We start from the raw sequence: 16199 nt of genomic DNA, 5'->3' as shown, positions 1-16199 counted from the left end.
AGCGTTGGCAAGGGAGGCGAACTCTTGAGATTTGCTTCTTTTTAAAGAAAAACAAAATGGGGCCTCCCTGATGGCACAAGGGTTAAGACACAACCTGTGAAGTTGTCCGCAGCCTCTGCAGCGCGGGTTCGAGTCCTGGCCGGCCAGGGAGCTACCCACAGGGCGCAGCAGACCCCTCCTGTCTCCCCGCGGCTCCCCTCAGCAGTGTACTTTGGTCAGTCTGCCTGTTCTGCTCCCCACACTGTCTCTGGTGAATCCTCTCACTCCCCCCCACACCTCTGGCCTGCACCCCAGCTCTTGTGTGCATAAATAAACCTTTAAAAAATTTTGAAAAATAAAAACAAAACGTATTCAGCTGCCAGGCACCAATGCCAGTGCTTTGCAGTAGTAATTCCTTTTCCTCGTAGCGCATGTCGGGGTGCGCAGTGTTGTCTGTTTTACTGATGCGCAGACCGAGGTGCAGAGCTGGAAGGTGGCGCTTGGATGGAGGCCAGGCGGCGGGTCAAACTCTCTGGAAAAGTCAGGAGTGAAGGACTCAACATGCCGAATGTTGACACATCTAATGTCGACATAATGTGAGACTAAATCTTTTCTTCTTTTTGTTACGATTTCCTATTTAAGAGCTATTTAGCAGTCGTCCCTGTTGACTGAGAAGCTGCATAACTGCTCGACGGCCTCGGTCGTGGGCAGCTTCCCGAGCGAGTCTCCCCGCGGTTAGCTCCTTTCCCGGGAGACAGCCATGCCGCCGCAGACCCGTCACAGTCATGGGCCTAAATCACCAAGCATTTTTTAAACTTGGAAAACAATGTCAAGGCAAAAAGGATCACAGGCAATTTCGTAAATAGCAGCAGCTGCCAGGCGGAGGCTGCTGTCCGGCGGCGTCCTGCGTGTGCGCAGCGGCTCACTCACTGTCTCCTGAGCAGACTCTGCCGCCGTGAGCTGACACCTCAAGGCACAGTCAGCAGCCGTGGCGGCGGCAAGTGTCCTTCTGTGCCTCAGAGTCTCCTGGGGCGCCTGGGTCCTCCGGCTGGAGATGAGGCTGTCAGGGAGGACCAGCCGGCCGTCCCTGGGGAGCACCGCCGCTGCAGCACGCCCTCGTGGCTCGTGTTTTTGTCAGCGGTGTCTTTGCAGGGATTTTATAAAAGCCTGTTGTCTACTCCATGAGGGGTAGTTTAGTTAAAAACTTAGTCACGTAACCCCCAAGGCCAGCAGCGGCTCCCCACGTGGCAGAGCTCGGGTGCGGCAGAGCTCGGGCGCGGCAGAGCTCCAGGTGGGTGGTGACCGGGACGGGGCCTCACCCACGAGGGCCCAGTGTCTGTCTGGAGCAGGAAGGCAAGCCCAGCTTAGCTTCTTGGCTTTCGGTGACAAAATAGGAATGAATTTCTAATTTTCTTCTTGTTTCTGACCCCCCTGAGCTCCGTGTGCCCCGCTGGGGGGTGGCCACCTGGGAGGGGCGAGGGGGAGGGCTTTGCAGACGGAGCTGCAGGCACGAAGGGGAAGCCCGGCCCTGCCCGCATTCCGTGGGCTGCACAGACGTGCCAGGCCGCCTCTTGCCTCGCAGCTCCCCGCGTGGGCCTGGAGGCGCCCTCTCCGTGAGCCACCGCGAGAGGGTGCGCTCGCCGCCTCCCGGCCGAGGGCGCTGGTGGCCACGCCGCGCGGCAGGTGCCGCTTCACCCCTTGAGGGCTGTGTGCACCGCCCCTGCCACCAAGGGCGGGTTTGCATCCACCACCGGCGGAGGACCCCGCCCGCCCGCCCGCCCCCGGGTAACCGCTTGTCGTCAGCATCTAGAGGTTTTTTCTGTGTCTCTGACTCCCACGGGAGTGAAACCACAGGCTGTTATCCCGAAGGTGCCATTTTAGCAGCAGGAGCGCGGCTCGCAGCGGGCTGGGCTGTGGGGGAGCTGTGATGCCGCCTCCTTGGCCGCACAGTGAGCCCGCAGCAGCTGCAGCGAGAAGGTGGGTCTCTTGACTGCCGGGCAGCCCCTGCCGTCACTCCCGGGGGTCCGTTCTCTGCTCCCCAGGACCCCCGGGAACTGGACAACGCGCAGGCTGGGCCCCGTCTGCAGAGGTGGTGGCTTTACAGGTACGGCCTGGCCTCCTGCATCAAGCAGTGCCGGATTATTCCAGCTTTAAGAAGCACACTTTCTTTGTTTTACCAGTTCTAGCTGTGAAAATTATTTTCCCATCAAAAAAATCAGCTGTGCAGGGGCCTCCCTGGTGGTGCAGGGGTTGAGTCTCAGCACCGTGAAGCTGTCCGCAGCCTCTGCAGCGCGAGTTCCATCCCCGGCCAGGGAGCAACCCACAGGGCGCAGCAGACTCTCCTGTCTCCCCGCTGGTCCCCTCAGCAGTGGGTTTCAGTGGATCTGCCTGCTCTGCTCCCCACTCTGTCTCCGGGGAGTCCTCTCACCTCCCATACCTCCGGCCTGCACCCCTTTAAAGAGGGTTTATGTAGCAGCGGTGTTCTGAGAAGGAGAATGTTGGGGCCGCCTGGCGTCGGCCCTGGAATTCCTCCAGCCGAGTTTCCTCTTGTCGGGCTAAACGTTCCTCGGCTGCTTTGTCAAGTGGCTGTGGCCGTGGCGGCTACTGACCGCTTGGCCTTGTTGCGGGAAATGCCGCGTTCCTGCTGGGAAGCTCTCGGAGGGGCCTTCACAACCGCAGAGGCTCCAGCCTGGGGCGCCGCGTGGCTCGGGCGGTGACTCCGGAAGCCCGACGGCCAAGTGTGGCGGCACCGGGCGCACGGGGATCTGGGCCCAGGCCCGGCCAGGCTGGTCCGGTTCCCTCCCTGCCCCGCGGCGGCTTCCTTAGAGACGTGCCTGGGTTTAGGGAAAGTCAGGGACGGGAGCACGTGCTGGGGAGACGCACTCGGGCGGCCTCTGGGCCTTTGGGGCGTCAGAGCCGGGAGCCAGAAACCCTCCCTTCTGCGGCCGCGCCGCTGGCGAGGATGGTGCTTGGCTGGCGCGGCAGCTCGCGGGCCGGTGGCGGCCGGTCCCCCTGCAGCATCGTGACACGAGCCGGCGGCGGCCGCGCGGGCAGCAGGGCAGGAGGCTGGTGTGTGCACCGGAGGGGCCGCTCGGCGCTGTCCAACATAAGAGAGAAAGACCCCCCTCTGCAGCCCCGGGCGGGGCCAGGGCCGGGCGCTGACGACAGGAGCCGCGGCGAGACACGCGCGCCCTGCGCCCCACTTGGGGCCGTCCCGGGGGGAACGGGCCCAGCTGCACGGAGTGTTGGCGCCGGACGCCCGGGCCGTGGGCCCCAGCGAGGACGGGCGAGTCCGGCAGCGGGAGGCCGTGGGCCCTCGGCTCCGCGTCGCGTGGGCGCTGGTGTGGGCGGGTCGGCGCGGGGCCCGGCCCTGAGGCCACGGCACTCCCGGGGCGACCTCGGCGCCGGCGGATGCTGGGGTCGGATGCTGGGGTCGGATGCCGCGGGCAGCTGGGGAGGGAGGCCGGGTGGCCGGTGCGGCGCCGGCTCCGCCAGGACTCGGTGTCGTCCCCCACGCTGCGTCCGGGTCAGGCCGGGCCGCTCCCTCTCCCGCAACCGGGAACGTGGCGTGGTTCGTCCCAGTCTGGAAGCCCCTCGGCAGGCGCTGCGCAGGGTGGGCAGGTCTTGGGCTTGGGGGTGCCAGGACACCGGGAAGGCTGGGCCCGAAAGCGGAGAGGGCAGGAGCAGGAGCCCCGTGTCCCGGTGGCCCCTGGGCGTCCCCGGGAAAACACGGCCTCAGGCGCTCGGGATGGAGAAAACAGGGCGTCACCCGAGAATTACCCCGTGGGCTTACCCGGGAGCCCGCGGGGGGAGCGGGGCTACGCCCTTCCCTCGAGGAACCCACACAGTGGGCTGACCTGTCCTTCAAGACGCCAGGGACCTCCCCGGGGTGGCTCACAGGAGGCGCAGCGCTGGGGTCACGGCTGGGAGGGGGCACTCCTGTCTGCGTGGGGAAGTCAGGGAGCTGAGGTCAGCGAGGACGGCTTTGGGGGGGCCACCAGCAGTGACACGTTGGGGTGCCGCCCCAGGGTCCTCCTGCCACGTCGTGACCCCCCTTTGCGCAGACAGAGCCCCGGGCCCCCTCCCGGGGGCGCCCCGACGGGCCTCTCACCGTGCCTCTCCCCGCAGGAGTCCGAGGGCGTGTCCTGCCACTACTGGTCGCTGTTCGACGGGCACGCGGGCTCGGGGGCGGCCGTGGTGGCGTCGCGCCTGCTGCAGCGGCACGTGGCGGAGCAGCTGCGCGACGTGGTGGACATCCTGCGCAACGTGGCCGCGCTGCCGCCCGCCTGCCTGGGCGAGGAGCGGGAGGGCGCGCCGGCCGGGCGCACGCTGACCCGGGCCGCGTCCCTGCGCGCAGGTGTGGGCGCCCCCGGCTCCCCCGGCGCCCCCCCGTCCCGCTTCTTCACCGAGAAGAAGATCCCGCACGAGTGCCTGGTGGTCGGCGCCCTGGAGAGCGCCTTCAAGGAGATGGTAGGTGCCGGGCGGGGGGCCGCCGCGGAGGGGCCGGGGTCGGGCAGGTGGTGCTGGGGGTCAGGCCGACGGGGGTTCGGGGCAGGTGGTGCGGGGGGGGGGTCAGGCCGACAGATGCGGGAGGCAGCAGAGGGGAGACCACACTGGAGGCGGGAGTCCCGGCGGCTTCCTGACCCCCAGCGCCGTCCGGGGTGGCTTCATGGAAGGGCCGGGGACGGTTACCTGGTTACCTGCCGGCGCCACCTCTGCGGCCCTCGCGCCCGCACGGGCCACCCGCCGGACCTGACCCTGCGAGGCCTCTGCTGCGAGCCTCGCGCTTGTCCCAGCAGCCGCCCAGCCTGCACCTGCCCCGCCGCGTCGCGTCGCCCGCCTCGTCTCTGGCCCGCGGGAGTCTCTGGCCCCGGGGGAGTCTCTGGCCCCGGGTAGTCTCTGGCCCCGCGGGAGTCTCGGGCCCCGGGGGAGTCTCTGGCCCGCGGGAGTCTCTGGCCCCGGGGGAGTCTCTGGCCCCGCGGGAGTCTCGGGCCGGCACAGAACCACTGCGGTTGCTCTCGGTTTCAGTTTCTGGAAGGACTTTGCCGGCTCCCGCCGCCTCCTCTCTCCTTCCCCCACGCGAGCTGCTGGGCAGGGAGGGTTTCCAGCTACGCTTCGGCTCCTGGAAGGCCCCGAGTGCTCCTGACCCCGTCTTGCCCCCGACCCGACCCGCTCCCGCCGTGCAGAGGCAAGAGTCGGGTTTCCCGGCCACTCCTGGGGTTTCCCTCTCACGGTTGCCGGCGGCCGGCCCGCCTCCGCCCCCGCCCTGTGTGCCCGGGGCTGCCCGTCTGGCCGTTCCTGTCACCCGCACGGGACTCGGGATGGAAGGAGATGAGTCGCGTCCGCAGCGTGGCCCTGCGGCTCTCTCTTCCGCTGCCCAGCCCCGGCGCAGACCCGGTCCCCGACCCGGCTCCAAGCTTGCCTCGCCAGCCGCCCGCAGCTGCCCCTTCACGTCCAGAGCGGGACTCCCAGCGTCTTTAAAGGCAACGTTGCCTTTCGTTTGGGCTTTGCCCTTGGTGGCGTTCAGCGGGGGGAGCGGAGCTGCCTCTCCCGCCCCGTGTCTCTCCGCAGCGCCTGCTCGGTCGTCGGGCTGCCGTCCCGAGGCGGCATCTTCTGGCCCCCCGGGCCCACACGCGGAAGATCAGGTCTCTCTGGGATGTTTGTGTCAGGTGTGATATCAATATGGACGTATGCGGTCTCTCGCTCTCTTTATTTTTTATTTTTTATTTTTTAAGATTAATTTATTTATTTACACAAGCACTGGGCACAGTCAGAAGCGCGGGAGGGTGAGAGAATTCACCAGAGCCAGAGCGGGGAGCAGAGCAGGCAGAAGGACCGAAGGACACTGCTGAGGGGAGCAGCGGGCGGCAGGAGAGGTCTGCGCGCCATGTGGGACCCTCCTCCGGTGGCCGGGGAGCAGCCGGGGATCGAACCAGCGTCACAGAGGCTTCCGCAGCTTCGCAACCCAGCGCTCAACCGCTGCGCCACCGGGGAGGCCCAGTCTCTCTCTTTTTAAAAGATTTTTAAATAGCATTAAGTAGGGGTAGTGAAATATCACTACGGGTTAAAAAGACTCAAAAACTCCACCCAGAATAAACATTACCCATTTCTGGGGGAAAAGTACGTCCCAGTGGTGAGATCCACCCTGACAGAGGCAGGGTGGGGGTTCTGGGCGCGAGGGAGAGCACAGTCCATCTCACCCCGCGGGCGTCTGGGCGAGCTCGGCCTTCCCCGCCCGCTCTGACCTGGGGCTGCCCGGCGCGGCGCGGCCAGGGCGGGGGTGACCCCTGCCCGCCAGCCCCCCGTAGGCCCCGTGCCCGCGGGCGGGTGCAGGCTCACGCGGCGGCTCCTCATCGCGTCTCCTCTCGGGTCTGTCTTCATCGTGTCGAGACCGTGAGCCCGTCCTCCGCGTCCCCGGTGGGAAGTGAGCCAGGGCCGCCGCAAGGAGCAGAATCTCAGGGACGCCGGCCTGAGGCCTTGCCTCCCCCCAGCGCCCTGGGACCCGGCTCGCGCGCAGCCGCTCGGCCACCTGTCGTGACTCTGTGCCGTGCGGCCCGCGGCCGTGGATGTGGCTGAGAGGAGTGTCCCTGCGTCCCTGCGTCCCGGCGGGGTCTCCCCGCCGCTCCCCCTCCCTGAGGCCGCGTTGGGCGCCGGCACGTCGGGGTCAGCGGGAATTTGAGCCGAGCCTCGGTGAGGAACCTCCCCGCAGCCGGCCGCGGAGCTGGCGTCTCGCCCACCGGCCCGAGGGGTCCCTCCCCGGGCAGCGTGACTGTCCACGGCCTCACCGCCGTGCGGACTGTCGTGGGAGCTCGCGTGTCGCGAAGGGAGGTGCGTGGCGATGCTCTCACCCCTGCGGCGGCCACGTGTCTTCCTTTCATCGCGTCCTCGGTGGGGACTGTCCTCGGCTTGGCACGAGCCTTGGGCGGTTCACCCCCCGGTGGTGGGGAACAGGCTGCCCGGGGAGCTCGGTGCGGCTTGCGAGCCCCGACGGCTGCGGGCGCGACCGCGTTTACAGTGGGCTGGGGCCGGCGTGGCCCCGACCTGCGCCCGAGCCCGCGGGCAGCGCCCAGCGCGTCCTCCCCGTCGCGACGCGGGACTGGCTCGTGCTCGGGGCCAGCCGGATCAGCCCCCCCCCCCCCGCCGGAGCCCGCACAGTCAGGATCTGTGGCCGACCCCGCCAGCCGCGCTCAGGCCCGTGGTGATTCGACCAGGGGGCCGCCGGGTCCCGCCGAAACCACCCGGCCCTGGCTCCCCCCCGCCGTGCGACGCCCGCGCCCCGCAGCCTGGCCTGGGCGGGAGCGACCCCGGGGCCTGCCGGGGCGGCCTCTCTGCGGCTTCGGCCCGACCGCAGCCCTCCCGAGCGAGGTCTCCTCGGCCGAAGTTGTTTCCTGCCGGCGTCTCTGCTCGCTCGCGTCTCTTTCCGTCACGGCGTCCACCCGCGGCAGAGGGGAGCCCCCGAGCCCCAAGTTATGAAAATTGGACCTGTTTCCGCCTTAAAGATAAGCCCGGCTTAGATGCAGAATTGGCAGCCATAGCTCCGGGCGACGCCGTCCTGCTCGGCGGGGCGCGGCCTGGAGAACCGCCCGGCTCTTGGGGGAGCAGAGGCTTCCGTGGCCCCGCCCTGGGCCCGGGCATTTGCGTCTCTTAAGGGGTCACACGTGGAAAGGCGGTGGCGTCCGTGCGTGTTGCTAGCAGGTCATCCTGGACTCCTGTCTTGGGGTTCCCTGGCAATGAAAATGGGGAACATTCCAAATTGGTGCTACTGGTAGAGCATTTGGCAGTTGTCCCCATAATTTCATTGACTTTTAAAAAGGACCCCCTGCCCGGGGGGCAGACGTCTGGGGTCTGCTGGTCACTTCCGTCCTGGAAAACCACGGTGAGCCGCGAGGCAGCCCCGGCGGGGCGGGCTGTGTGCCGCATCTGAGGAGAAACGGAGGAGCCGGGCGGGGGGCGCGCTGGAACTAGCGACAGGGGCGGGTTCGCTGACCTCACCCCCTGACGCTTACGGACCAGCTCAGGTTTCCTGGCGGCCGCGGCGCTGTCACGACACCGGCTGCCGCTCGTCCTCGGTCCTGCGGGTCTGTGTCCCGGGGCTCACAGGAGTCCAGGCCTCTGTCGCTCTCGTCCCCCGGCCGGGGGGAGCGCAGCCTTGGGGGGGGCGGCGCTGGGTGGGAGCCGGGCCCCCAGCCGGCTAACTGCGGGCGGCCCCTCGCCCCGCGTCCCAGCAGCGAGGTCGGCGACGCGACCGAGGGACGGAGGCCCCGTGAGGCTCGGTGTCAGCTGCTGGGCCCAGGCGGAGCCCCGGTGTCGGCCTTTCCGGCGGAGGCGCCCGGCACGGTCCAGGCAGGAGGAAGACGGGTCAGCCGGGGCGGGGGGCGGCTCCTGGTCAGCAAGGCGGGGCGTTGGCTGCTGACGGCGGCGGGAGGACACGGTCTCTGGCCCAGCCCGCCGGGCCCTCCTCGGAGACTTGGGGCCGAAGACACGGGCCGGGGCCACGGGCTTGGCTGCCTCTGCGGCCGCGGCTCGTCCCGCAGAGCCCCGCGCCCTCTGGGGGTGCCGCGAGTGCTGCTGTCCGTTGAGGGCCGAGGGCTGTCGAGTCCTTGCGTTGGGGCGCCCCCAGCCCGAGCCAGGCCGCGGGGGCGTCTGATGCCGGGGCCCGCGCCCTCCATGCGGCCTCCCCTTCCCCCGCAGGACCTGCAGATCGAGCGGGAGCGGAGCTCGTACAACATCTCGGGCGGCTGCACGGCGCTCATCGTGGTCTGCCTCCTGGGCAAGCTGTACGTGGCCAACGCCGGGGACAGCAGGTGAGCGGGCCCTGGGCGGCGGGTCTTCTGGCGCCTGCTGGTCGCTTTCTTCCCGATGAGCCATAAAATACCCGTGCGTGGGGCTGGGTCTTCCGCTACATCCGGAGAGAAGTTGAGGCAGCAGAATCCGGCTGAGCTGCAGGCGGAGGTGACCCCCCCCCACCCGTCCACACCGGCGCCTCCTGCTGGGACTGGCCTAGGCCGGTCGGCGCGCGCGGCTTTGACATTGAACCGGTTTCTCATGCAGACGTGGCAGAGGCATAACATGAGAGTGGGGGGCTGAATGGGGGCCCAGGAGGACACCCCAGCGGGCTCCACTTCTGCTCAGTGACTTGCACAAGCCCCTCCCCGGAGCCCAGAAGTTTCTCCTTTCGTGTCCCTCCCCTAGAGGCCGCAGCCGCCTCCCCTCTGGGCGCCTCGGGGTGGACTTTGGGCCAAAGACCGCGGCTGAGCTCACTCTCCCCAGCCCCGGCGTGTGTTCGCTTTCACTTCGCAGAGCGGACGCTTCCTCGCTGGCGGGGAAGGGGATTTTAAAATGAGGCTTTGTGTGAAAGTGTCGTACCGCGGCCTCACAGGCGGGGCGGGCTGTCCGCACGGCGGGGCCTTTTCCGCTGTCAGAGGACTGGCCTCGCCCGGCGGGTCCCGGGGGATGAGCAGCTCCCCGGCGCCGGGGTCTCGGGATTCTGCCTCCGTCCTCCTCGGCCTGGGCACCTGCTCCTCCGCCCCATCCCGCTCCTGCCCGCCCTGCTCCGCTCTGTCCCTGGGAGGCCGTCAGGGATTTCCCCTTCATTTCACCTCCGTTGACCGAGGAAGAGACTGCAGCTCGCAGGAGCCTCTTCCCCAGCGGGCACCCCTCTCAGCGGGCACCCCTCCCAGCGGGCACCCCTCCCAGCGGGCACCCCTCCCAGCGGGCACCCCTCCCAGCGGGCACCCCTCCCAGCGGGCACCCCTCCCAGCGGGCACCCCTCCCAGCGGGCACCCCTCCCGGCTCTAAAGAGCAGCGGACAGAGAGGGCGGAGAGCCGAGCGACGTCCCAGCAGCGCGGGGGTCTGGGAGGTCCCGCGGGCTGTGGGCTCTCGGCGGCCAGTCCGGCGCTCCGGGCCTCTGCCCCTTTGTCCGAGAGTGGACTTGGCGTCAGAGCCTCCTGTGGGAGGGTCTCCTTGGCCCAGCTCCCGCTGACTCTTGGGGAGCCCCAGGTCTGCGGGGAGACAGCGGGGCGGCCCCGAGGAGGGTTTTGTGGTTGGAGCCGCGGGAGGCTCCCGGCTGGGTCCTTCGGGAGGACGCGGGCTCGGGGCCACCCTGAGGGCGGGCGGGCGGGGCCCTCAGAGTCCAGGGCGTGTCAGCCCCGGGTTTTGCTCTGATGGACGTGGACTGTCTCAGCCACTTGGGGCGCCGAGGGAGTCGCCTGAGGCTCAGGGAGCCTTCGTGTCTCTGGCTGCCACTCCTGCGTCTCCTCCCTGAGCCGGTGAGGCTGCGGTTCGGAGGCCGCTCTCTCTCCAAGCCCACCCGCTGCCTCTTCGTCACTTCAGACGAGACGCGGCGGTCTCAGCCCGCGAGGTCAGCGACGGCGCGGAGGGGAGGCTCCTCAGGTCAGCCCTCGGTGCGGCTGGAGCAGGCCCGGCTCAGCGCCTCCCGCGCAGCCTGGAATGTTCTCTCCCCAGATCGAGTCCGTCCAGATGCTGGATTCAAGTCAGCGTGCTCTGTAAGCCTGTGCGCGTGTGCGTGTGTGCGCGTGTGCGTGCGCGGGCGTGTGCATGTGTGTGTGTGTGTGGCCGCGCCCTCACACACCACGGCGTTTACAGTTACACTCAGGTGTGCTGGGATGGGCTGGGCAGCCTGTCATCTTCCCTCAGCTCTCGAGTTTTGTGACTTGTTTCCAACCTGATACCGTGGCAAGCCGTGGTCGTCGCTGAGGAGCCACAAAGCCCCTTCCAGCAAAGCCCTCTCCGAAACCTCCCGGCTCCCCGGCCGAGGACAAACATCCGGGTCTTTTTTTTTTCTTTCTTGCAAGATTCAGCTGTGGAGTCCGGGTCACTGCTTCTGGGAGGTTCCGCTGCACAAGAGGCCCGCAGTCGCTGCTGCCCAGCAGCCTGGACCCCGCGCCAGGCCTGTGAGCGCCCGGCCGGCGCCCTTTGCTCTCCCGGCGGCTTCCAGGCAGTAAAGGGGCTTTGGAAGTTGCGGGTCAGGAGACTCTCCCCGCCGGGGCCGCCGGGACCGCCTGCGGACACCGGGCTCATGCATTTAGTTTTCACACCGACTCGCGTGTCTCCTCGTTCTCCGTGTCAGAGTTTACAGAGCCCCCCCCATGGCGTGTTCTGTGTGGCTCTCGTGTTTCTCAGTCAACCCGCCTCGCCTTTTCTCAGCCGCCTTCGCCGTGGCCAGCCCAGCTGGGCCTCCACGAGCCCTGCACCTGCTCTGGTGTGAGGCAGCGCTCCCTGCGGGGTGACTTTGTGCCCGTTTCTTCATGAAGCATTTGTTCACTACCTGGCCGCTGTCGCACGCGCCGTGTGCTCTTGCGTAGCGGAGAACAGACAAACAGGATGAAGGTCATCCCTCCCACCCAGACGGGGTCGCTCTGCCACGTGACAGTCCCTGAGGTACTGAGAAGCACCTGCTCGTCGTCCCCCACAAGCCTCCTCTCCGGAGCAGACCCCCTGGGCGGCTCACGGCTCTGGCGCGCGAGGGTGAGCCCTGGTGCTTCAGGCCCGTCCCTGCGACTCCCCTGTGGGCACCCGGCCCGGCTGAGGTTGGAATTGGCCCCGGGGTGCAAGTGGATGGTCACCCCCTCCAAGGAGCAGCCACCGCCACTGTCCCCGCCGGCGGCCACGCGCAGGCCGACCGCAGGCCGAGGGCTGAGTTTTGTGGACATTGCAGACATTTTTATCTTGCTCGTGTTTCCGTATGTTGGTTCCTGCTCTTCACTGTCAGCTAAATGGTCATGGAACGGTTTGTCGATTCCTCAAGGTCACATAGAAACTTTGCCTTTAGCGTTTCTTTTACCTGGACCGGAAAAGGGCTGTCGGGGCTGAGACCAACCCCAGGCTGCCCTGAGCTGTCTGTGACGCCTGTGGGTGGTACCGGCACCCCTTGTGCTCTGGCAGTGCCGACCCGGCCTTTCCTGTTGGCCGGCCTGTTTTCCTTCCCTGGACGCGTCGCTGATGCTTTTGAAGGAGCCGCTGCTGCATCCGAACGGAGTTCGCAAGGCCTGACGCCTGGCGACACCGCGGGCCGCACCCTGGGCGCTGGGCTTGATACACCCCGTCAGAAAAGGTTTTCCAAACGGCTCCTCGCTGTCACCGTGCGCAGGATTTCCTCCTCCATTCTGGAGATGCACGGTTACACGCTGCGTTTCAAATCCCTTTCAGCTGAAGACGGGTGCAGGGGACCCGGGGCCTCTCATGAATACTCGCCCGCAGCGCCAGACGTGCCCGCCGCGCGCAGGCTGGTGCCAGCCGCGGGGCTGCGTCGGGGCCTGCTCGGTCCCGGCCTCGCTGTCCTGGATGATCTCAGAGAAGCACTGACCGTGTCTGCTGCTGTCCTGGCACTTCTGTGCTGACGCTACAGAATGATTCCCAGCTCCTGAGAAAAGTAGTCATTGCAGTCGCTGCCTGTGCACCCCCCCCCCCGCGTGTGCGTGTGCGTGTGCGTGTGCATGTGCATGTGCACCTGTGCGTGTGCGTTATTTCCAGAATCATTTAAATTTAGACCTGAAAGACTGCACAGGAATCTGATCCTACCCCTTCTTTCTGCAGGCGAGGCCCAGAGACAGGGTCAGCACTGACTCCCAGGCCAGGCGAGAGCTCATCACTGAGCACCGCTGGGTCTCCTGAGCCGGGAGGGGGGGGGGGCTGGAGCATCAGCCTTTAACCCCGTGTTTACACCTGGTGTTGGGCGCTCAGGTTATAACCTGAGGGGGAGCTGCCAGAAAGGGTGGACACTGGAGAACCTGCCTCCTACATGTTTGCGTTGTGCATTTGTGTGCGTTTCCCAGCCGTGCTGCTCGGCTGCGGGCTGAGGGTGGAGCTCGGAGCCATCAGGACTCTTTAAGACACCAGGCCCAGAGCACTTTGCTCCGCGGGCCAGCGGCTCCCGCTGCAGGGGAAAGACCCCCAGAGACAGTGATGCAGCTGGTCTGGACTCCGACCCCAGGCGTGAGCAGCCTCCCAGGCCAGGCCCGTGTTCTTGGCCACCAACACTGGGGTGCCGGGAACCTGGAGCCGTGGCAGTGGGGGCTGCCACTGCCACGAGATGGAGGCAGCTCAGGGAGGGACACGCCTGGGGCCCAGCAGCTCCGGGCACACCCCTGCTGTCTGCTGCCCGGGGGCGCGAGAGCTGGACGCGGGGGATGAACCCACGTGCGCAGGAGCAAAGGCCCCGACGGCCAGCTCCGAGCAGCTGCAGGCATCTGCTCCGGTCGGACTGTGCAGACGCTGAGCCCTCAAATCTGCGCCTCCGCATTGTCACGGGGAGTCGCCGCCAGCGGGGGAGGGAGGAATCATGGCGCTTGCCCAGGGGCGTCAGCGCCGGCCATAGCCCTGCCGCTGGCCTGCTGCTGCGTCCGCAGCAGAAAGAGTGTGTGGGGAGGGCAGGGGGCCCCTCCCTCTCCCGCAGCCTCAGCAGGAAAGGTGACGTCTATGGAGATTAAAGTCAAGGGAATCCACAGTCGCCGGATGCCGGGCTGGGGAGCTGACGGTTCTGGAGGCCGCCACGCCAGACAAGCCAGGCCTCGAGTCCAGAGTCCACGCGCCGGCTGGAGGGCGCTGGCCTAGGAGGGCGACACCCCGGCGCGGTGCGGGTCCAGAGCCGCGTGCCGCTGCGGAGAGAGGCGTCGTGTCCCCCGGGCGCTCCGCGCGTGTGTGTGGAGCCGGTCCGGGGAGCTGACGCGAGTCGGAGTCGGGGCTGCGGAGCCCCCAGCTGACAGTGCCCCACCCCCAGGGCCATCATCATCAGAAACGGAGAGATCATCCCCATGTCCTCCGAGTTCACCCCCGAGACGGAGCGCCAGCGGCTGCAGTACCTGGTAAGGGGCCCGCGGGCCGGCTTGGGGCGCTGGGAGAGGCGCTGGGGCTGCCTGGAGGAGGAACGTTTTGCTCTTGGCTCGGGAGCGGCCCCACAGCTCGTGGTGCTGACGCCCCCACACCCCCGTCACACGGCCCGGCGCTGTCTTGACTCTGCGTGCCGTGGATTGTAACTCCCTCTGCGGCCGCCTGAGACGGGGCGGGCTGTGGCCTTTCACGGCTTGGGGCGTGCGGGGTGAGCGCGGTGTCGGGGCGTGCGGGGTACACGCGGTGTGGGGTGTGTGGGGTGAGCGCGGTGTCGGGGCGTGCGGGGTGAGTGCGGTGTGGGGCGTGCGGGGTGCGCGCGGTGTGGGGTGTGTGGGATGCGTGCGGTGTTGCGGGCGCAGAGCCCGTGCTCCCGGGCCTGCCCCCCCCGCTCTTCCCGGGTGCTGAGCCGTGGCGGGGGGGGGGGGCACGACGAGCCGGCTTGGCCGACTCCAGCGTTTGCGCGCGTGTCTCTGCGCCGCCCTTGTCAGGAGACGCCTGTTCACGGCCGTGAGGTGGTTCCCGGGGCTCCTGCTCTCCGGGCCACGGCTTGGCCCCGTGTTTCGGGGTGAGCCTCTCCTGGCGGCCGCTGACCAGACAGAGCCTGGGCAGCCCCCCGCCCCGCAGCGGGCGCCGCCTTGCGCAGTCCGGGTCTCGTTGCTCCGAGAGTCTCGGGACAGACGGAGACAGAGAAATCTTCACGAGTGATTCCAACCCACGCGTGCTTAGGTCTCAGCCACTTCACATTTTTGCTTCATTTTTTCAAACCCGAACATCCGGTTCCTGCGCGGGAGCTCGGGCCGCCAGGCCTGGCTCCTAAGAGCTGCCCCGGCTGGCCGCTCCTGGGCGCCCCGACGGGGCCCGCGCGCTTCGTCTCCTGCCACGCGCGGCCTTAGACCTCGTGTCGCGGGAGCCTCGTCTGGGTCATCCCACGAGGCCTCTTCACTCCTGGGGACGAGAGAGAAGCTCGCGAAGGACCTTGCGTCCTTAAAGAGCTGGATTTGCATTTGGAAGGTGGCGACGAGGCTGTTCGTAGTTTCCAGGCAATTCCCGACAGGGCTGTTTGCTCGGGACGCTGGACGCGTGTGCACGGGGATTCGGGGAGGGGGAGGCCGTCTGCTTCTGTTAAATGCGCTGCCAGGGCCAGGCCAGGGGTGGGGGTGTGAGCAGGCGCCTGCTCCTGCCCGCCCAGCGCGCCCTTCGGGAAAGTGGAAGCATCTGGGATGTGAACTTGGAAGCCGCCTGGGGTGGCTCGCCTGCGCCCGCGCGGTGGGAGCGTGTCTTTGGCCACCGGGGATCCTCGCCCCGAAGGGCGGGCCGCGCCCTGCGTGAGCCGCAGCCCTGGGCTGTGTTTGCCGCTGTGTTGAGAGCCTCAGTCTGTCCTCAAAGAAGAGCCGCGTGTCTGGATTTCGAGATCATGCGGCCGGGGGGGCTTGCGGGGCCCCTGGAGCCCCGCCCCGCCCTCTGCCTACGTGTTTCTCTCGCTCCCTTTGCTGCCAGGCGTTCATGCAGCCGCACCTGCTGGGGAACGAGTTCACGCACCTGGAGTTCCCGCGGCGCGTGCAGAGGAAGGAGCTCGGGAAGAAGATGCTGTACCGGGACTTCAACATGACCGGCTGGTAAGGACGCGCCCGGCCCGCCCGCGGGGGGCCCGCGCCCCGGAGAGCCACAGAGGGGCCTGCCGAGGCCGGGCCTTGCCGCTGTGTCTCAGGCCCCCCCATCCCCCTGCAGCCGGGCGACCCCCCCTCCCCCACAGAGGAGCAGTCGGGGACTTTCGAACACATTAAACGGGGTTTTTGAGGTCAGGGTCACGCGGAAGCGCGGGGTGGGCCAGGTGGGCCGGAGGCTGTGCAGCCAGCCGGGCTCGCCCAGTCCCGACTCCGCTTCCACGTGGCCTACGTGGGGCACACCCGCTCTCCGAGGGTGAAGCGGGAAACGGGATCCTCTCGAGGACCCCGGGGAGGGCCGTCAGGGGGACCCTCACTTCATCGCACCCAAAGCGGAATGAAAAATCTCGGCCGGGACCATCCTGCTTCCCCAGACGCGTTTCAGACGCACCAGGCCGCGTCCGGCGGGCTCCGCGCCAGCGCCCGGGAGAGGCGATGCCCGGGAGAGGCGATGCCCGGGAGAGGCGATGCCCGGGAGAGGCGATGCCCGGGAGAGGCGATGCCCGCGCTCGACGCGGCCCAGGACGCTTCCCGGAGCCCGTGGTGCCCGGCCCCGCGCCAGGCAGGCGGCCGGCGGTCATCGTTGTGGGCTACGACCCGGCCCCAGGATTTCATTTTAAGAGAAAACTAAAGCCAAACACAACAGCTTCTCCCGCCACTCCACCCCTTCCTAGTTTCTTTTTTTTCATTTCTGCGTGTAGGAATTC

At 67.7% G+C, this 16199-nt stretch overlaps 1 protein-coding gene across 1 annotated transcript in view; it reads left to right on the top strand.

Moving 5' to 3' along the window:
- PPM1H (protein phosphatase, Mg2+/Mn2+ dependent 1H) overlaps window positions 1-16199 on the top strand; it is a gene marked incomplete at both ends in the record, with an annotated part of 70871 nt that overhangs the window by 39474 nt on the left and 15198 nt on the right. Inside the window, 4 exons of the mRNA XM_084256190.1 lie at window positions 4108-4449; window positions 8671-8783; window positions 13719-13803; window positions 15326-15444. Of these exons, the coding sequence (XP_084112316.1) occupies window positions 4108-4449; window positions 8671-8783; window positions 13719-13803; window positions 15326-15444 (659 nt within the window). The remainder of the gene's footprint in view (window positions 1-4107; window positions 4450-8670; window positions 8784-13718; window positions 13804-15325; window positions 15445-16199) is intronic.

The sequence above is a fragment of the Talpa europaea genome (assembly GCF_964194135.1).
Source record: "Talpa europaea genome assembly, chromosome: 15".
In the NCBI taxonomy this organism is placed as follows: domain Eukaryota; kingdom Metazoa; phylum Chordata; class Mammalia; order Eulipotyphla; family Talpidae; genus Talpa; species Talpa europaea.
This window is presented reverse-complemented; position numbering and strand designations above follow the sequence as displayed.